Raw genomic sequence first — 20,729 nt, forward strand, 5'->3', positions numbered from 1 at the left:
CAATGAGCAAAGTCTCATGCCTGCGCATTGACCTTTTGACATTTCCTTTATTTGCAAACATTGGCCACCATTTTGTATGGATCACATGCAAGTCCCAAAACATTTAAACACGTTTTTAACAAAGATTGAAGCTGCGTCTGAATTGATGACTTCAGGAGTGGCTATGGCTGGAACGCCTAAAATTCTTTAACATTGTTACTGCAGTCAATGGCCATGAGCTATAGCCGTAGCCAAAGGTGCTGTATGTTTAGCACAGTGACATTAATCTATCAGTGATATAGGTAATTTTTGTTATATAATATATACGGCATTTGTATTCAATGTTTATTTACTTTTTACGGTAATATAAAAAACTTTGCTAAACAAAACTTTATCGAGTAATTACCAATAGTGTCCACTGCGCTTAACCATGTGTACCGGGTAAATCTCTTTTGTGAGAGTGTTGGAGATGAGAAGAGCCCTAGTAGTCTTGACCTTTCGAGCAGTATACTCTGCTCATTCTTCATGGGTCACAACAAACCTGCAAGACTTCATTCGCTTGGGTACACTATCGACATTAACCCATGCAACACCCTGTATAAAGTACAAGTAAAGCCATGCATTTAAACATTACAAAATCCAGGGGTTTGATTTCACAAGACTTAAAGACAGTGGACACTATTGGTTAATTGTCCAAGACAGCTTTTCTCACTTGGTGTATCTCAACATATGCATAAAATAACAAACCTGTGAAAACTTGAGCTCATTTGGTCGTCGAAGTTGCGAGATAATAATGAAAGAAAAAACACCCTGGTCACACAAAGTTGTGTGCTCTCAGATCCTTGATTTTGAGACCTCAAATTCTAAACCCGAGGTCTCGAAATAAAATTCGGGAAAATTAATTCTTTCTCTAAAACTACGTCACTTCAGAGGGAGCCGTTTCATTGTTAAATGCTACAAACCTCTCCCCATTACTCGTTACCAAGTGAGGTTTTATGCTAATAGTTATTCTGAGTAATTACCAATAGTGTCCACTGCCTTTAAGATTGATCATTAGCAAAGTGTGGCGTCACAACACACATCACTATGGTATTACCATGGAGATATTGTTATACTGACAAATCATACTAAGATGAATCTTCAGGCTTTGTGAAATCGACGCCAGGACGCCGCTAGGCTAACAAGAGAAAGTTTGATTACATTTTTAAATAAACAGTAATCCATTAGCCTGGGTACAATTTTAATAGAGCTGCTTTAGTAGCAAATATTGTTAAATAATTTTGTATGATTGTACATGCATGCTGGTATCTCGGCTGGTAACATCATTCTGGTAAGCAGAATTTTGTTGCGCTTAGACCTGGGCCCAATTTCATGGCTCTGCTTACCACCGAATTCTGCGCTTACGATCACGAATCCCCGCTTACGTGCAAGCGCCAAATTTCTGCACTAGCCTTGTAAGCATAGAACGCCTAGCAATGTGAAGTACGCATGCACAGAAGCCAAAATTCGCTGCTAACCCGTGAAATACGCTTGCCATAAGCACCGATTCTGTGCTTACGGTAAGCAGAGCCATGAGAGTGGGCCCTGCTCTGTAAGGGCCTTGGTTATAATCGGTCATTGAAGTTGCAAGAAAACAATGAAAGATAAACACCCATGTTGGACGTATTTGTTTCCTTTCAGATAGGAATTAAAGACTTCTAGCTAGAAGTCTTTAATTATTTTAGTGAGAAATTACCTCTTTCTCAAAAACTACATTACTTCAGAGGAAATCGGTTCCCACAATGTTTTATACTATCATTGACTCTCCAAAGCTCGTTACCAAGTCAGTTTTCAAGTTAATATTTATTTTGACCGAACGTGTACCTTCCCTTTAACAGTGACACACATTTTTAAATCGGTGTATTTGTCACCAATGCCTTTAGTTTTATAACCTCCCCCCCCCCAAGATTTGTTTGAATTACATTTTCCAATCAAAATGATTGAGTCGGGGTGTTCCTTTTCTTATGAAAGAATCAAAAGATATATAACTATTGAAGTTTATAGATATTAAATAATCTTGAATAACATATACTTCAGACAGTTTCAAAGTAAGCTGATGACTAGCACAAGTCTATTTTTTCACTCTGCCTAAAAAGCAATTATATTATTACTTAAAATCAGCGACGAAAATTATCATAGTCATAATACTACCTCTGCAGGTCATCAAATAAAAGCTGTTTTAATGTTCCCGTAAACAAGCAAAATGAGTCGTTTGTTGACCCAGGACTTTTTTTTATACATTTGAAAAGAACATACTATGACTGTAAATACTACTGTTGATACCATCTTTGGATCAAAAGTTGTTTAGGTATAAAGACCAAGAAATGCAAGAGAACAAAACTGAGAAAAAGTAAACAATTTTTTAAAACCATTTTAGGTGTTATTTATCAGGGAAGAAGCTGCCACTGTAAAATAAAATATTTTGGGGTATTCAAATTTACAAAATTTGGTTGTTGAAATATTCACCCCTGTTGGCCTGTTTTGGCTTGTTTCTCCATACTGATTTTCTTTTTGACAAATGACTCATTTAGCTTTACCATATTACATTATCAAAAATGTCTGGAATGCACAATTGTCCAGACAGCTTTGAGGAATGACTATATTACGCAAATAACCAAAGATTGCTATATTTATTCTTGTTAATTTAAACCCTTTCTTAAATTATGCTTTAAATACACTTTGATCTCTGATGATGAATTGTGAAGACTTGTTGTCTACTTCTACGCCAATCCCTTGTAAACCTTGTTGAAAGTTCTTGCCAGTCTTTGTTCATCGGAAACTAAAATAAAAAAATTGAAGAAAAAAAAACACCTATATTAGAACAACCAACCCCCAAAAATCAAAGATTGTGTCTAAGCCTGGGCAACTAGTGCAACTAGTAATGTAGTCGCGACTACTGATTGCTTTGCCAAGTCCCCATTACCTGTTTTTCATCTACTCAGTCAATCGTGCCACCTCGATCACTACAAAAATAGTCGCGACTGCTTACTACAAAAATAGTCACAACTACCTATTAGGTGAACCAATAACATGGCTCATGACTATTCACGACATGTTTAATTTTGAAAAACAATCAGACATTGATGGTAATCCTTAAATCCTTTCAGCGTGAATTTTACCATTGTACCTGGGGCAAAGCATCTTGGGAATTAAAGCCATTGGACCCTTTCGGTTCAGAAAAAAAAAAAAGTTCACAGATTTACAAATAACTTACAGGGTTTACAGAAGGCAATGGTGAAAGACTTCTCCGAAAATATTATTCCATGAAATGCTTTACTTTTTGAGAAAACAGTAAAAGAATATAAATTCTTGTTAACGAGAATTACGGATTTATTTTAAACACATGTCATGACACGGCGAATCGCGCGGAAACAAGAGTGTGTTTTCCGTTATTTTCTCCAGACTCCGATGACCAATTGAGCCTAAATTTTCACAGGTTTGTTATTTGATATAGAAGTTGTGGTACACAAAGTGTGGGCCTTGGACAACACTGCTTACCGAAAGGGTCCAGCGCCTTTAAAGAGGTCGAAGAGGCAACCATTTGAGGCGAGACTAGCGCGAGAAGTAAATTTCCCTAGGCTTGATTGTCTGATTGCATCTACGACTGATAATTTATCAAGAAACTCTCTCCGCGGATCAGATGAGACGTGGAGGTTGACACTGAATGACCAATCATGATTTCTTTCAGTGTCACTCGTCTAGTAATTAGCCATCAAGGTTCACTCAGGAAAACAGCTGAGCCATTTTTCCTCCTTTTTCTTCTTATTTTTCCCCCCAACCATTGATAAAATTATAAAACATGGGGATTTTGTTTTAAAGTGCCATGATTTAAACATTGTCAAAAACAACAATTTTTATGCCTGATTTTGTTTAAAGACCCTGGACACAATTGGTAATTGTCAAAGACCAGTCTTCTCACTTGGTGTATCTCAACATTAATGCGTAAAATGAAAAACCTGTGAAAATTTGAGCTCAATTGGTCGTTGAAGTTGCAAGATAATAATGAAAGAAAAAACACCCTTGTTACACAAAGTTGTGTGCTTTCAGATGCTTGATTTTGAGACCTCAAAATCTAAATCTGAGGTCTCAAAATCAAATTCATGGAAAATTACTTCTTTCTCGAAAACTACGTCACTTCAGAGGGAGCTGTTTCTCACAGTGTTTTATATCAACATCTCCAATCACTCGTTACAAAGTAAGGTTTTATGCTAGTAATTATTTCATGGCGTTATATATACCCTTATATTTATTTAGTTGATTTTATCACAGCACGAACAAGAGAGTATTATTATTGTTATTAACTATTATTATTATTGCTTCATTAAAAATCAAACTTGTATCCCATGGGCTAAACTGTGTTTAATATACATAATACACCACAGATTAAAATAATATCAGAGATTAAGAACAAATAAACAATATCAAATATTCAACAGCAAGATAAAAGTCAAGCATACCACCATAATCAGAGTCCAACAGTTTGGGTGTTGGGTTGACAAGAGTTCATCAGTTCAGATGTTGAGTTTATGTTATCGGATTTTGTTAGAGTGAGGAAGGATTGTAGCGAAAACCACTCGAGGGGGGTTGAGGGTTAATCAATAGAAATCTTCCACATTGTACTAACAGCACCTGAATCAATATTAGAATCATTGGCTCGTCTGAAATCTATCGATCTTTTAGGAATAAATTTAAGCGTGCAAAGGATATTGTAAATAATTTCCATGGAAACTAACTACATGTATAGACTATGGACTATTATTATTGTGATTTTGTTTCCTTCATGGGTTGATCAATGTAATGTATGTGGAACCAAAGTGGTCTTAAAATGTTCTAATAAAGCGCAAGACATGCAGGTCTATTATTTGCATTGATACTATAAAGGAGGTGGCTGGGGAATCAAGGTTTTATCCACTAGCCAGAATTTGTTAAAGGAACACGTTGCCTTGGATTGGTCGAGTTGGTCTTTGAAAGGCGTTTGTAATTGTTTGTTATAAAATGCATATATGGCTAGAAAAAAAATTTGAAAGAAGAATACAATGATCCACAGAAATTTTTCTTGAAATTGCGTGGTTTTCCTTTTACTTCGAGAATTAACACTGTCGGCTATTTACAAGAGTCAAAAATTGTACTCCCATAAATGACCCATCGTGTTAGTCAACGAGGTAAAAGGAAAACCACGCAATTTCGAGTGATACTTGGGTGGAATCTTTCTAATCGTATGCATTTGATAACAAACGGTTACAAACGCTTTTCAAAGACCAACTTGACCGATCCAAGGCAACGTGTTCCTTAAAAAGGGTGCCAAATATTGCTGGAGTTCTATCAAACAAAATCCGTGATTTTGTTTTTATGAGATATCACGCGCAGGACTGCCACTTCAAGGTAAGGGCTACATTAACTGATTAAGGCTGTCAACTCAAGTCAACTGCCACCAGGGGCTTGTTACCACCTACTTCTGGGCCGAAACAGGCTTTCACAGTCCATATGGATGAGGCATGGCATCATCCACTAGGAACCTGGCTGGCAGAGCAGAATGCTCTACCTTCAAACTTTTTACGAAGCAAACGGTGCAAGTGCCTTGCTCAAGGACACAAGTGACATGACCAGTATTCAAACCCACACTCTGCTACTGACAACACCAGGGGCCAATTTCATAGAGCTGCTTAAGCAAAAAATCTGCATAAGCACGAAAATAGCTCGCTTATTATACACATGTTACTGGCCAAAATGTCATGCCACATACATTGCTTGTAAGTGGTATTTAGCTGTTGTTTACTTAGCATCACAATTGAATGGAGTCTTGGCCGGTAAACCTGATCTTACTAAGCAAGGATTTTTTTGCTTAAGCAAAATTTTGTGCTTTAAAAGCAGCTTGATGAAATTGGGCCCAGAGGTTGGGTCGTGCAACCTACAACGCTGGGCCACGAAATTCCACCAATGGTTGAATGGCTACGGATAGTTGGTCAACTTGACAAGCAAATATTATTGAAAAGAGAAACGTACCTCACCTTCCCAGTCTCTACTCGCCACTACGGCAACACACCAAGTTACTACACTGAAGATTCTGGCAGCCGCTGGCCGTGTCTGGGTACGGACCCTCTAGAATGTTATCACAGTAGAAGAACTCCTCATGAATGATGCCGTGACAGACCGCTGCAAGCTGGTTGAGTCCAGCGGATGTGACGTTGAGGCATCCTGATAGGTCAAGATGCTTCAGATGAGGGAGCCCTCCATTAGTGGCTAACAATCTACAAAAACGCAAACAAAATGACATTTATTGAAGAAAAAACAAATTACATATTGACCCAATTCACCTATCACCAAAATAGTGGACTCAATGTTCCCATGTGTAATACAGTTAAAGGAACGTTACAGAATTGGTAAGAAACAGAAATCGTGAAGATCACAGATTTACATAAAATTTACACGGTCTAATGATGATGATAGTAGAAAACATCCCTTGAAATATTTAAATTTTTCTGTCTGAAATTTAATATTTGATGAGAAATAAATAACGTATTTTCGCGTTTTGAGTTTATCGCTCAGTGAGCGGTTTATTCATTTTTGTTTTGGCATCGATGCAATGCAAAATTTGTAATCGGTTTTTCACTATTCTCTCGTGACCCAGATGGCAAATCGATCTCAAACTTCTACAGGTTTGTCAGTTTATGTACATTGTGGATTACAGAAAGTGCTTACACTGCCAGCAACTTTTTTGCTAGCAAAACCAATTCTGTAATGTTCCTTTAATGGAGCATTTAAGGCAACGCAGCATTTAACAAGTGTTTAAAAAGATCGTTCAAGTATCCACGGAGCCCCTCATGCTTGATCATATCATGTTGACTTTGTGCGCATGGCACTAACTGCAGTACAATAAATCTTATCATACATCACTACATCCCAATGAAAGATTTGTACAATCTCATCAGCCCATAACAGCAGTCTTGGAGCCAAGCAAAATGCCGTCTTTGAAAACGACCTCGCCCAGTCACTGATGCAAAACTCTTGGTAGTGCATTGTATAGCAAATCCAGCATATTGAGTTTTCATGATAGACACTATAAACAGGCATGATAATTGGTCATTGAAAAAAAAGAGGAATGCTTATCGAGTACAAGGGCTTACCTACATATTACGGCATGGGCTTCAGAGGACTTTAAAGTCTATTTAATCAAAGTTTTTCTGATTTTTCCCCAAGGGCAAAAAAATCAGATTAAAGACCTGCTTGAACAAAAATGTCAAGTCGTGAACTTTGCTGAATTCCACTTAAAATGTTTTCGATGAATAAGGAAATTGAGTCATATGATTATAAATAGGTTTCAATTGTGTAAAAAAACAATCATTTTGTATGCCCTTGTCCAGAGCTTTTCTGCGAGATTTGCGAAAAGCCCCGTTACGTAATCACTCTCAAAACGTCATAAGTAGATAAAGCCGCTTTGTTGCAGCGTGGATGTATAACAAAGCAAACTCCCACAAATGGCGTCAGCGGCATTGTCCTTTGACGCCCGCTCTCAACGGCAGAAGTGTTTTTAGTTTTTCAAAAAACCTTTAGGTACGGGCCTGATTTTTTACTTGATAATTACGAAAAGTTCAGAAGTGTACACATATCAAAATTAAATCAAAATGGTGAACAAGTGCATTATAAACAAGAAAAAATACAATTTCTGTTGAAAACGTTCCGCTCAGGTAGCTGTTTAAGGTAGATATATATCAACCCTGCACGAAACATGGTACAGAATATTTAATACCATCTCACCTTAGCCCATTATCAGTGACCTTATAGCATCCAGCAAGGCTGAGAAACTCCAATTGACTCCGCCCCTCAGTATCATTGCCTTCCTGGTTAATAGTGTCTTTTATTGAGTGGGTGTTGGAGCTCCAAGTCCTTGGGGCCACTATGGCACCTCTGTCATTGCTCAAACCACCCTCTGTCCTGTAAGATGTGACATCAGCGTCACACTGAGTCACGTCATGGCGAATCACATCAGCGTCACGCTGGGTCACATCTGCGTCACGCTGAGACACGTCATCACTCAAGATAACATTTATCCTCTCTCTAGTACTGCTCAGTCTGGTAACAGTACGTGTCGGGTGAGCAATCTCTGATCCACTGACTGTGTGTTTGTGGCAACGCACCATCGGTCGGCCATTTTTGTCGGTCGGTAACTCGTCGACAGCGATTGTGCCACGGCAATGGCTGTTACATTCACTGCTGGTGCAGGATATCTCATTAGACCTTTTTGTGTTGTCACATTTTGGCTGTTGTTTTTTCATCGGGGGTGCAATAGCAGCCGCGAGTCTCCTCAGAGTTGAGTCGGAGATGCTGGTGGATCCGGCAAGGTTCAGATATTTCAGCTGCCGTCCGGAGCCATTCTTACCAAATCTAAAACAAGAAAAGTGTTACATTTATAGCAAACAGACTTTATTTATTTATTTGCTTGACCAATAATTTCTCTTAGTTTTCGCCTCATTGTGATTTCCCGCTGTGTTATTGTTAATTGAACCCTTAGGCCTTGTCTTAATTTATTGTTTTAAGTTGCATTTCTTTAGCCACTTTAGTTCACATGGAGTCTATTCTGTGTAGTTAAATGTTGTAAACTACTCTACCTGGAGCCAATTTCATAGAGCTGCTTAAACACAAAATTTGCTTAAGCACGAAAATAGCTCGCTTATTTTACACATGTTACTGACCAAAATTTCATGCCATATACATTAATTTTGACTGGTATTTAGCTGTTGTTTACTTAGCATAACAATTTAGTGGAGTCTTGGCTGGTGATCTGATTTTACTATTAGCAAGGATTTCTTTGCTTAAGCAAAATTTTGTGCTTAAGCAGCTCTATAAAAATGGGCCCTGGTAAGTAGATACACACATGGTGTTACCGCAAACCAAATACATATTGATACCTCACCATGCAATGCCTCAAATCATATACTCATACTGGACTTGTAATGTTAGACCATTTGTGTTTTTGTGTTGTCCGGGTATACGTCCCACAAGCTTAGTCTTTTCTGGCTATGCCCCCATTTCCATTTATCCTCTCACTGTTCTTTGTTATTGGTATTATGATTATCTACTGGAATTGAAATCAATGTCTTAAAGATGCTATGTCAGATTTTTGGCCCCAAACATTAAAAAATAGATTTTTTTGAGTGAATGGTATTTCAAAGAGTATCACCCACTCTAACGAAAAAAAGTTTAACTTTTACTTTTAATGGTCAGGAACCATGACAAAAATTTAAAACGTTTCTTATAAAAACACATAAGAATTGGTCACGTGATATATTGTCGGGATCCCGTCAAACACTAATTTTGAGCACTTTATTTCACTGCTACTAATAATTGGCAGACTTTTTCACGCAATGGCTCAAACGAAAGCTTGTAACTTTCTCAACCCCCATCAAAATACCTATTGAATTTAAAAAAAAAAATGTTGTGTTAAATCGGCCAAAAATCTGACATAGCATCTTTAAAATGAAAAATTAAACTTATGGAGTGAAATTGGAAACTGACATTAGCAGCTCCTAGACAGGATGGAAGATCTAGGTTGACTTCCTAAGCTGGACACCCATGGTACAGATGAACATACTATTATTCATTCACCACTCTGTACACACATACTCAAACGCACATGCACACTGTACGTTTTCCTGTTGGCATCTCACTAACTAAATTAGAAGGTATCAAAGCTAGCATGGATCACATGCAAAATATTTCAGACCAGTATGATGTAAACAATAACAAGGGGAAAACTGTAACCATATAATAAAATAATAAAAACAACAACAACAATAACATTTTTATGGAGTGCCTAAAGCGAGGGTCTCAATGCACTTCACATGTAAAAACAAAAGCAAAAATTTAAGTAAACCGCAAAAGTTAGGCCAAAATACAAATCACAAGAGACAAGTCAGTAAAGATGAAACAGTAAAAACACACAAGGCCTAAAAGAAAGGAAACAACAAAAATAATGAAATGCTAGAAGAAAAGATGCGACATGAAATTAAAATGTTAGCAAGCACACAGACTGTTTCTTCCTACACCTAAACAACTGGTGCCTATGTTTATGTTTACTTCTTCCTCTGTTGACAAAACTTCAGTTGTAGAATATTTCTAGTATATTTATTATCAACACAATCAAAATGACACAGGTGGCCAAAAGCTAAAAGCGATTCAGTGTACAAAGTGAAAAGATAAAAAATTGCATTAAGTACCAACAAATCCAAGAGCCAAGTAGTTACAGCCATGCCGCAAACTGAAAAGAATTCAATTTGAGACTAAAAAACAACAACATATACAAACATGAAGCACTTGGATTTTGTTTGGGTAGTTGTTTATATTTCTTCCGTTGGAAAGTCACTGACTCAAGGTCAGATCACTCAAAGGGCATAACAAAAAAAAGAAAGTAAGTTCCAAACAGGCAGAAAAAAACAAACAAGTACACACAAGGAAAATAATTCCGTCTTACCCTTTGAAAGCAATATCCGAGACCTTGGTGAGTGACAAATCTAGATACTTCAAGTTGGGTGTGTTGGCTAGCAATCGGTAAACCTGCATAACATCCAATTTAAAGAAAAAGTACTGGATTTGTAGTTTTAATAAAACAAAAGAACCCATCAGGGTCGGGTATAAATTATTGGCTGACACCGAAAGAGTTGCAAAATCTCTTTACAATGTCGATTGTTTAATTTTAATGAGATGTTACATCAAAACGTAAACATTTTGGATAAGTTTAGATAATTCAAGTATTTGTTTGATTTTGCAAGAACATGTCCCAAATACCTCCAATTTGACATTTTAAATGATTCTTTTAAAACACATATTTGTAGTATGAAAAATTGCACTTTAACAACAACCAATACATTTCCAGGGCTCTTAATTTGCAAAACAACATTGAAAAAAGATTGAGAAATAGGTATACAGTATATAAGAACACAGCACAGTAAGGGTAAATAATAAATAAATAAATGTGAATTATAAAGCTGCGTATACATATTTTGATTAAAGGCAGTGGACACTATTGGTAAGTACTCATAATAATTATTAGCATTAAACCTTTCTTGGTAACGAGTAATGGGGAGAGGCTGATGGTATAACACATTGTGAGAAACAGCTCCCTCTGAAGTAATGCAGTTTTTGAGAAAGAAGTAATTTTCCATGAATTTGATTTCGAGACCTCAGGTTTAGAATTTGAGGTCTCGAAATCAAGCATCAGAAAGCAGACACAACTTCGTGTGACAAGGGTGTTTTTTTCTTTCATTATTATCTCGCAACTTTGACGACCGATTGAGCTCAAATTTTCACAGGCTTGTTATTTTATGCATAGGTTGAGATACACCAACTGTGACGGCTAGTCTTTGACAATTACTAATAGTGTCCAGTGTCTTCAACAGTTAAAAGCAACATCAACAATAGTTTATGCATATTGAGTTAAACAATACAATTGACTTGCTATCACTGCAACCAGATACATGTACATGTCTGATAACCCTTTAATGAAATGAAAATGAACACAAAATTGAAATCTATCAAAATAATCACCAGGGTATACTGGCAAGCCTGAAATGAAAAGGAGGCCCTGGCTTTTGTTGCCCTAGGTCTTGGCATTGGTGCCACTTCAATAGATTTTCTATTGGAAGTGCCCTTTGCAGAATGAAAACGGCCTTGCCCTCTCAAAGTTCAAAGGCTTGGCAGGCCGTGTCAAAGTTACTTCTACAACGTTGTTGCTGCTGGCAATGGCAGCAATGGCCAAAGCTACAGTCCCTTGTTCCAGGCTTAGCAGGCCGTGTCCAAGCCACTTCTACAACGTTGTTGCTGCTGGCAATGGCAGCAATAACCATAGCTGCAGTCCCTTGTTTTAGGCAAAGCCTTAGTGCTTACACCACAAAGCAAACATGTCTCATTCTTGCCATGCGAGGGCAGCAAGCTGACACTTACCACTGCATTATTGAGTCCTCTACTCTGCGATAGATTCAATCTCTCCACTCCGTGACCCACCACAGGAATCAGGTATTTAGCGATCCCTTCCAGCATCTTCGTTTCTCGTCGGATACTCGTTACTGATTGGTTGACTGCACGGTTGTTCTTCTCATCGCTGTCCGCTGACGCTTCCGATTCGTCAAAGTCTGCGTCTTCATCTTTGGTCACGTAGATGTCTTCTTCGTCGTCTTCGGGAGGGATGTCTTGGAGTTCGGCGTCCGATTCGTCAAAGTAGAAACTCCAATCACCTATGAATACAAAGGAGTGTAATGCTCAACTCAATACTACAGACTCATTACTCTATGCTGTTCAAATTATTCTGAATGACATTTCGCCAGTCAGCATTATGACAAGAGCCCATGGACTGCAGGTCCGAGGTCACTGATTATTATTGTGTTTTGGGAAGCTCCTTAGGGTTCAGGTAGGGTTAGTGGGTTTAAGTATGGGAACACTTGGGGGACACCCCTGCCTTATATCAGGGATGGTATAAACCCTAACCTTGCGCCCATCTGACTGGGTAGAGATTCTTCCACACTGATCCATCCAGTGCAATTTCATTCCAGTGAGAGGAGACCTGAGCACAGTGACTGAGATCCTTAGGGTTCAGGTAGGGTTAGTGGGTTTAAGTATGGGAACACTTGGGGGACACCCCTGCCTTATATCAGGGATGGTATAAACCCTAACCTTGCGCCCATCTGACTGGGTAGAGATTCTTCCACACTGATCCATCCAGTGCAATTTCATTCCAGTGAGAGGAGACCTGAGCACAGTGACTGAGATCCTTAGGGTTCAGGTAGGGTTAGTGGGTTTAAGTATGGGAACACTTGGGGGACACCCCTGCCTTATATCAGGGATGGTATAAACCCTAACCTTGCGCCCATCTGACTGGGTAGAGATTCTTCCACACTGATCCATCCAGTGCCATTTCATTCCAGTGAGAGGAGACCTGAGCACAGTGACTGAGATCCTTAGGGTTCAGGTAGGAGAAGATCTGAAGGAGAATCTCCGATGGGAGACCTGATACCCTGCATGTCATCTTGTCCTCAACGTCCTCTTTCAGTCCATCCACCTTCTCTGCTGGTAAACAAGTATACAAGTGCAAATAACAGAGATGAAATGGCAAATGTGATCGGATCAAGCTAAATGAGTTGTTATTCAGAAATATTAGTATGGAGAAACAAGCCGAAACAGGGGTGAAATTTTCACAAATATGTTAAAAATGCAAAATTTTTCTTATTTTATATTGTCAACTTCCTTTCTGATAAATAACATAAAAAAGGGGTTAACATTTGAATTGGAAGCAAAAGTGCCTCAAAAGGGGTTAATATTTGAATTGTGAGAAAACATGCCACATTTAAGTTCAATAATCAACTCGACTTTAAAACCAATTCTTTTTAAAGTATCATTTTGTCTCACCTCTTGGTGTTTCTACCTTGACAACTTTTGAACCAACTGTGGTATCAACATGTGGTTTTAACAGTATTTAAGTAGAGAATGCTCTTTTCAAATGTATAATTTTTTCTTCTTAAATTACCTAGGTCGACAAATAACTCATTTTACTTGTGAACATTCCTGAAATTGGCTTGTTGACCTGGGTTCATCCGTTAATCTAGACCAAGAACCTCCCAGATGTTATTGAAAAAGAAAAACCAAAAACACGCCAGAATTGAACACAATGCAGATTATTTCTTTCTACCTGTAAAAACTGCATTACTACATGAAATTGGGCCCAGACTATTTTATCCCTTCAGCATCGGTACGGTTACATGGCTTTGAACGGTAGATAGTCAAGATGGCGACACCCTAATGAGTTTCTTACCTGAGGTATCCTCATGAGACGACTCCTTGTCTTGTTCGAGGTTATACTTAGTGTGTAGAGAATGCTTCTCAATCACATTATATCGAATCTCTTTCAGCTCCTCATATGTGAAATACTGCATCAATAACGGCTGGAAAAACTGCACAGACAAAAAAAAAGACGGGCTAGGTTGTTGACTGATAAAATCGTTTACCTTTTCACTCGACAATCTATGCAATTTCCCTGACATGGCTACATGATATAACGATGTACTACATTCTTGAATTTTTTTTGAAAGTTAAGCACTAAGTAAAATACTGAAATTCTGACAAAATGTGGCGCATTTTAGCCACTTTTATGCAGTTTACATGTCTTTTTCCTTAACTCACCTAGAAGACAATCAACATTTTCAAGATGATTCGGTTTCTATTTAGATGCAAATATTTGTGGTCAGTGATCTTCATTAGTATATCATGATGTCCTGGCAAGGAAATTGTGCAAGTCGTTGAGGAAAACATTAAATTTCCATAAAGAGTGAAAAGGACCATGATTTCCTCATGTGTTTGTGCACAAAACTAGGAACATGTACACCGCAGCAGTGGCACGCGGTGCTCAACACCTGTGCACCCGGTGCGCGTCTAGATTTGTCTATATCATCCAATGTGGTTTTGAATGATAATCATATCAGCCTGCAATATGATACCACACGGTGAATACATCCACACAGGACACCGATTAACACAATTAATACTGTGCACATTCCAGCCACTAGTTTCAAAAGCACAATTTAGTATACATTCATGTAAATTAAACTTTTACTTGGTTTACCATGCAAAGTGTTTTTATTCAGGGGGACATAAGCAAAGATTCAACTCAAGGGTAAGTATACTCAGCTAACCAAGAAAAGATAAACACATTTTTGATGGGCTCTGTGAAAATGAGTCACAAGGGGGGAAATGAACTTTTGACATATCATACACACTTGAGTGATGTTTTGTTTGGTTAAAAAATTATGACCTTTTGAAAAATTGATTATGTCATTTATCTGACAATAACCCAAACTGGGGAAACAGCCAGTTAAAAACTTATTAAAGACTAAGGATTAACAAAAAGAACATGTTTTATTCACCTTTATCAATAAAAAAACATTATTTAAGAAAATTTGAAAATATAGATCCTAGAGTTCTAAGCATAAAACCACATTAAAAAAAAAAAAAAAAAAAAAAAAAACCAGCCCCGTACTGAACTGTGAGTTGTGCGACAAGCGACTCATTTTTGTACAGCCCGTCACATTTACGAGATTGAAAGTCAACATCTGAAAACAAGAAATTGTAAAGTAGAAAAACTCAAAAATATATCAGAAGTAAAAAAGTGCAGGACAGCAAAACAGGAACCATACCTCCTCTTCCTCCTGCATATGAGGCAGGAAATTCTTGGTGAAGACGTCCAGAGCGTCTTTGATCTGACTCCCGATGGTTCTCATCTCACTGGGTGACTGGAGATGCTCCGTCCTATGACATCCATCCTCCAGGAGGCCTTGCATGTCACTCAGACGGTTGTCCGAATGCACTTTGTACACGGCTTGATTCTCCACCTATAGAAACAAACAACATAACTTTAAAGACTTTGGACACTATTGGTAGTTGTCAAAGACCAGTCTTCTCACTTGCTGTATCTCAACATATGCATAAAATCAAAAACCTGTGAAAATTTGAGCTCAATTGGTCGACGAAGTTGCAAGATAATAATGAAAGAAAAAACACCCTTGTCACACGAAGTTGTGTGCATTTAGATGGTTGGTTTCGAGACCTCAAATTCTAAATCTGAAAATCAAATTCATGGAAAATTACTTCCTTCTCGAAAACTATATCACTTCAGAGGGAGCCGTTTCTCACAATGTTTTATACCATCAACCTCTCCCCATTACTCGTCACCAAGTAAGGTTTTATGCTAATAGTTATTTTGACCAGCAGTGTCCACTGCCTTTAAGTGAATTTTACATTTAATGATGTTATTTTAATAAAAGTTATGACACATCATAGAACTTGACCTCGTCCATGTCTGGCTTCTTGTAAACAATAACAAATTTTGCCAGGCTGACAATCAAATGATTCGTCCTATGTAGTATCATACAAACTATGTAAGCTTGCACAAATTTAGGCATAGTAAAAATACGAATCCTGATCCCCATTTTAAAGTTTGTTTTATGTTTAATTTTGACAAAATGATTGTATCATAAACAAATTAAAACAGTATTTAAAACAAATTCCCTTTTTTTTTGTGGTAGGTATCTTTATTTTCAAGAAACTTGTATAAATATAATTAAAGAGAAGATTTTATTTTTGATAAAAATATAGTATTTGTTTGAGTTGTATTATGATGTTTCATGTGGGCTACACCTGCACAGTCTACATGTATTGGAGCCTGGGCTCAATTTCTCAGAGCTGCTTGAGCAGAAAAAAATTCACTTTTCTGTTTATCGCAAACGAGCAGGATACCAGTATACAACTGTTGCACGCTGTGACGGGATACATGGCGTTTTGTTCACCCGAGGGGGAAAAATGGCACCCGAGGCGAAGCCGACGGTGCCATTTGCCACTGAGGGTGTACAAAACCCCTGGACCCTAGTCACAGCGTGCAACAATTGTTTTGATATACCTTGTTGTTATACCTCTTCTCGAAGTACTGTTGTCATCTTCAAACATTATTAAGACGGAGCAACGCATAGTTTAATCATGGTTTAATAAGCAGACGAACAGTTCAAATAAGAAACAGTTCTTTACCTGTTCCCTCGAACCCGCGTGTGTTTCGTACAGTGCTGGAAATCAACCAATGGTGGGAACGATCAAGTTGATGTACACCGGTGTACATGACTTTTCATGTTACCCGTCGCGCTGTGCATTACGCTTAGCGCGCATCTTTAGCCATGATACATGCGTATTTGTTGCACGGCACGTGATTGGTTCTCACCAATCAAACTTCACACTTTGTTACCGAGGTATAAAAATCAAAGATGGTACATGAGAAATTGTATTTTGGCTGGTAGCCTTATATTCTGTAAGCATAATTTTGTTGTGCTTAGCTACTTTTTGTGCTTTAACAGCTCCATGAAATTTGGCCCTGATAACATACATTACACAATCTTGAGTTGCATGAGAAACACCAAAAAACTGAACCATACCTTGAGAAAATCAAGCCTGTGTTTGAGTTTCTGCATAATGCACTCATTCTCAATACACTCATGAGTTTGAAACTCTCTGAATGTCGAACGTAGACTCCAAAGTAACTCCCTCAGGTCAGCATAGTTAGAGAAGTCTGTTACAGCCAACTGTAAGCAAAAAAGATAGGAATGAGAGAAACATTGAATGCCATTGAACTGAATGAGAGATCATGGTCTATACAGTACAATGACATGGCTTGGGACAAGTTGCAACGTCATTGGGCACTATCGATTAAATATCGCAATGTATTTCCTAGCTGAGACATCTTGCACCCCATAGGTTTGGGGTCAAACCAGAAAAACAGATCATTAGAACACCTGTCCTATGCTATGACTGTCTCTTCTTCAACTTTCACTTGGAGTTTGAAGACTGATGATGTCAAATTTCATTAATCGCGATTATATCGAATATCGCGATTTATTGTCGGCGATATATCGTGAATAAAATAAATCAATATCGCCCAAGCTTATTCGGGAGGGGAGTTACGTTATCGCAACTTCTCCTGAAGGTACTTGGAAGTAGAGCAAAAAGAATTGGAGAGAGTTGCGTACGCGCAGAGTTCAAACAACTCGTCCGTTGGAAAACTTGAAGGTTTGGACATCTTGACAGTTGACAGAACTCAATGGATTGGACAACTCGTCGTTGAGACAACTCGACAGATGGCTGATAGTGAATAATAGTGATAGCTCCGTCAGTGACAATGAAATGTTTACACAAATTTCCTTTTAGAGTCTTGTATTTCTGCAGTTCTTGCGTGAACCGTATAAGGAGGCCCAACATGCCCAACATTTCTAGAAGTAGTATGTAGGGACAAAAATTCAACAGAATTAGCCTATTATATAAGGTTTATCGCGAGTAGCAAAATACCAAGAGAGGACACTGTTGAACCCACACAAACAAATGTATAGGCGTTGCGTGTGCGAGTCGTAGAAACTGCATAGAAACCGCCCCATATTCCTTCCCACAACGCATTGCGGTTCTGAATCGCGTTAAACCTTATTTAAATATTATATAACCCTTCAACTTAACTAAATTCAATTTCAATCTTCATTTTAGAATTCAATTAGTTCTCTAGAATTGTTCTAGACTATCATATGGACGGTTCAATGATGCACTACAACAAGCATACATTAAAGACGACGTAGGAAATCCATGACTTAATATCACGCGTAATTCTCTCTTTTAAATGAATATGTTGAATTATGATGATGACACTTTCAGCGTTGTAGCCACGGTGGGTGGCGGTTGGCAGGCCCGCCCAGCACTGACTATTTCCGCCCGGCACTTTTGCTGAAAAATAGACTGCCGCCCACCACAAAATTTCCCCTAAAATTAAAAGTTCTGCTGATATTGATCACATTGCAAGACTAAAATGTCATGTTTTTTCGTGTTGTCATTTTAAATGCAGTTTGTAATTTGTTTGAGCCAGAATTGCGAGCAATAATAACCTCAAACGTGTTTTCCCACGTAACTTGCCCCTTGCCATCTTGTTAAGTTTTCTTCGTGAAATATGCCCTGACATTTTTATTGAACGAACTATAGTACAGTGTAGAAGGCGTACCGTCTATACAGGCAGACAGCAGTGCTGGTACCGTGCACATGTACACGATGTATGTATGTACATGTGGTGTACACCAGCGCGCGCTGTGGTAGACCCTAGAGTGCACTACAAGTCTAGTCGTGAGGATTTCGCGGGTATTTCACGCATTCCATGTACATACAAACAGTATCGCCACACAACAGTACAAGGGGGCTGTGTAAAGTCTAGTGTACGAGTTCGCGTGTCCCACATGTAGGCATGTAAACACGTTCGCTTCGTCCACATGTGTGACAGCGCGCTGGGTTTTTAACTTGAATGAAATCTGTGTAAATTTTAAGATGGCCTCGCAACGTACGGTAAGCTGGACGACTTTTTTGGAAAACGGGAAAAGATTGGAAGATGATACTCCTAGAACTATTTCGGTTTCGTCCGGCTATCGTCTCCCGTAACCTCATAGGTTTATATCTCTCACGCGTTATACGACCCATGGTTCAATGATTTTTGGCATCAGGAATCTCTCTTTTTTTTTTTTTTTATCTCGCCAAAATTAGGCTCTATGTGTCCTTTGATGTATCAATGTGTAATCTTTCGACCAGAGAATCCACTCCACAATCTCAAAAATTGTTAAAAATGATAAATTCTTACCGTAATTTCAGATTCCCTATCTACTGTACGTGTACCTCTGCCAACAATAATTGAAAATTACCCGACCTCGTTTTGCGAAAATGCGTCACGAGAGGGCGGGTACGATCCGTGATTTGTGTACAAAACATACACGGAACCACGAAGCTCGCACAGGGTACCAGTATGTAAACGGCTGCGTGCAAAAAGTGTACATACTGGTGCCCTGTGCGAGCTTCGTGGTTCCGTGTATGTTTTGTACACAAATCACGGATCGTACCCGCCCTCTCGTGACGCATTTTCGCAAAACGAGGTCGGGTAATTTTCAATTATTGTTGGCAGAGGTACACGTACAGTAGATAGGGAATCTGAAATTACGGTAAGAATTTATCATTTTTAACAATTTTTGAGATTGTGGAGTGGATTCTCTGGTCGAAAGATTACACATTGTTACATCAAAGGACACATAGAGCCTAATTTTGGCGAGATAAAAAAAAAAAAAAAGAGAGATTCCTGATGCCAAAAATCATTGAACCATGGGTCGTATAACGCGTGAGAGATATAAACCTATGAGGTTACGGGAGACGATAGCCGGACGAAACCGAAATAGTTCTAGGAGTAGGAAGATGATATAAAAGTATCTCGTGCAGCTTCAGTTGTGCTGATAATGAAACTGTACCTGAGACTATCGAGACACTCCACCCTCAAAGTTCAAGTTCAACTTCATCGCAGCGGGATTATAACAAGCAAACAGCAGAAACTATTTCAAAAACAGTCTGTTCACAACAAATGCATCACAATTATTTTGTATTAACACATTTTTGTAACAACAATTGTCATTATATTTAAAAATTGTGATTCTTGAATCTTACAATAATGTGCATTTGGCACGATTGGAATGTTAATATTTAGCCCTGAAAACAATCCTTTCAACAAAGTACGTGCGCACTGCTCGCAATTTCTGACTAAGTTTAAATTCAGCTGCGCCCACCACTTAAAATGTCCTAGCTACAACACTGGACACTTTTGCGTCAGAATTTGACAGACACATTACATTAGTATTACAGATGGCAAATAAGTTATCAATAATGTAAAAAAAAACTTGCAGAGAGAACAACATCATCATCAGTCATCACGAAATATGATGAAATACTTTACATTCAAATAAGTTTTCCTTGGCTTTTTCACTCTCAACACAGAGTTAAAGTTTATTCAGATGAAACTATACAAACCACTAAATCTTACCTTGTTTGAATAGATGCGAACAAGTTCTTTCATGCGACTGTGTGGTCCCGAAAAAACATCAACTTCACTTGGAGCGGGCGCCATTGCGGCCAAACGTCCATATTTTGTGGTCTGGTAATTGCCGCATGCTTTATTTTGCCTGATTTATCAATGCACTATGGATCCGGGTATGGACCGTGAGCAGACTGTCTACTGGAAAGTCTGTTGACATCTTTGACGTCATTCTGCAAGAGAGCGATAGTTTGACAACCGCCCTCTTGCGGTAAGGCTCGACACACACTACACACACATGTGTATTGTTTTACAC

The 20,729-nt window shown here is 38.4% G+C and overlaps 1 protein-coding gene across 3 annotated transcripts; it reads right to left on the bottom strand.

Moving 5' to 3' along the window:
• Nucleotides 1-27: 27 nt before the first annotated feature.
• Nucleotides 28-20,548, bottom strand: LOC139954153 (F-box/LRR-repeat protein 5-like). Of its 3 annotated transcripts, none has more exons than XM_071953849.1 (10): nucleotides 20,423-20,548; nucleotides 16,977-17,123; nucleotides 15,195-15,389; nucleotides 13,817-13,955; nucleotides 12,868-13,071; nucleotides 11,956-12,245; nucleotides 10,487-10,569; nucleotides 7,774-8,400; nucleotides 6,027-6,266; nucleotides 28-2,797 (listed from the first exon to the last, which is right to left on the bottom strand). In XM_071953849.1, the coding sequence occupies exons 1-9, from the start codon at nucleotides 20,504-20,506 to the stop codon at nucleotides 6,038-6,040; spliced, it is 1,998 nt and encodes a 665-aa protein (XP_071809950.1). In that variant the 5' UTR covers nucleotides 20,507-20,548; the 3' UTR covers nucleotides 28-2,797; nucleotides 6,027-6,037. The 3 variants fall into 3 exon arrangements, with proteins under 3 accessions (XP_071809950.1, XP_071809948.1, XP_071809949.1); XM_071953847.1 differs by having other exon boundaries at nucleotides 12,868-13,074; XM_071953848.1 differs by having other exon boundaries at nucleotides 6,022-6,266; nucleotides 12,868-13,074.
• Nucleotides 20,549-20,729: the final 181 nt, after the last annotated feature.

This window comes from Asterias amurensis, chromosome 2 (genome assembly GCF_032118995.1).
Source record: "Asterias amurensis chromosome 2, ASM3211899v1".
NCBI lineage: Eukaryota > Metazoa > Echinodermata > Asteroidea > Forcipulatida > Asteriidae > Asterias > Asterias amurensis.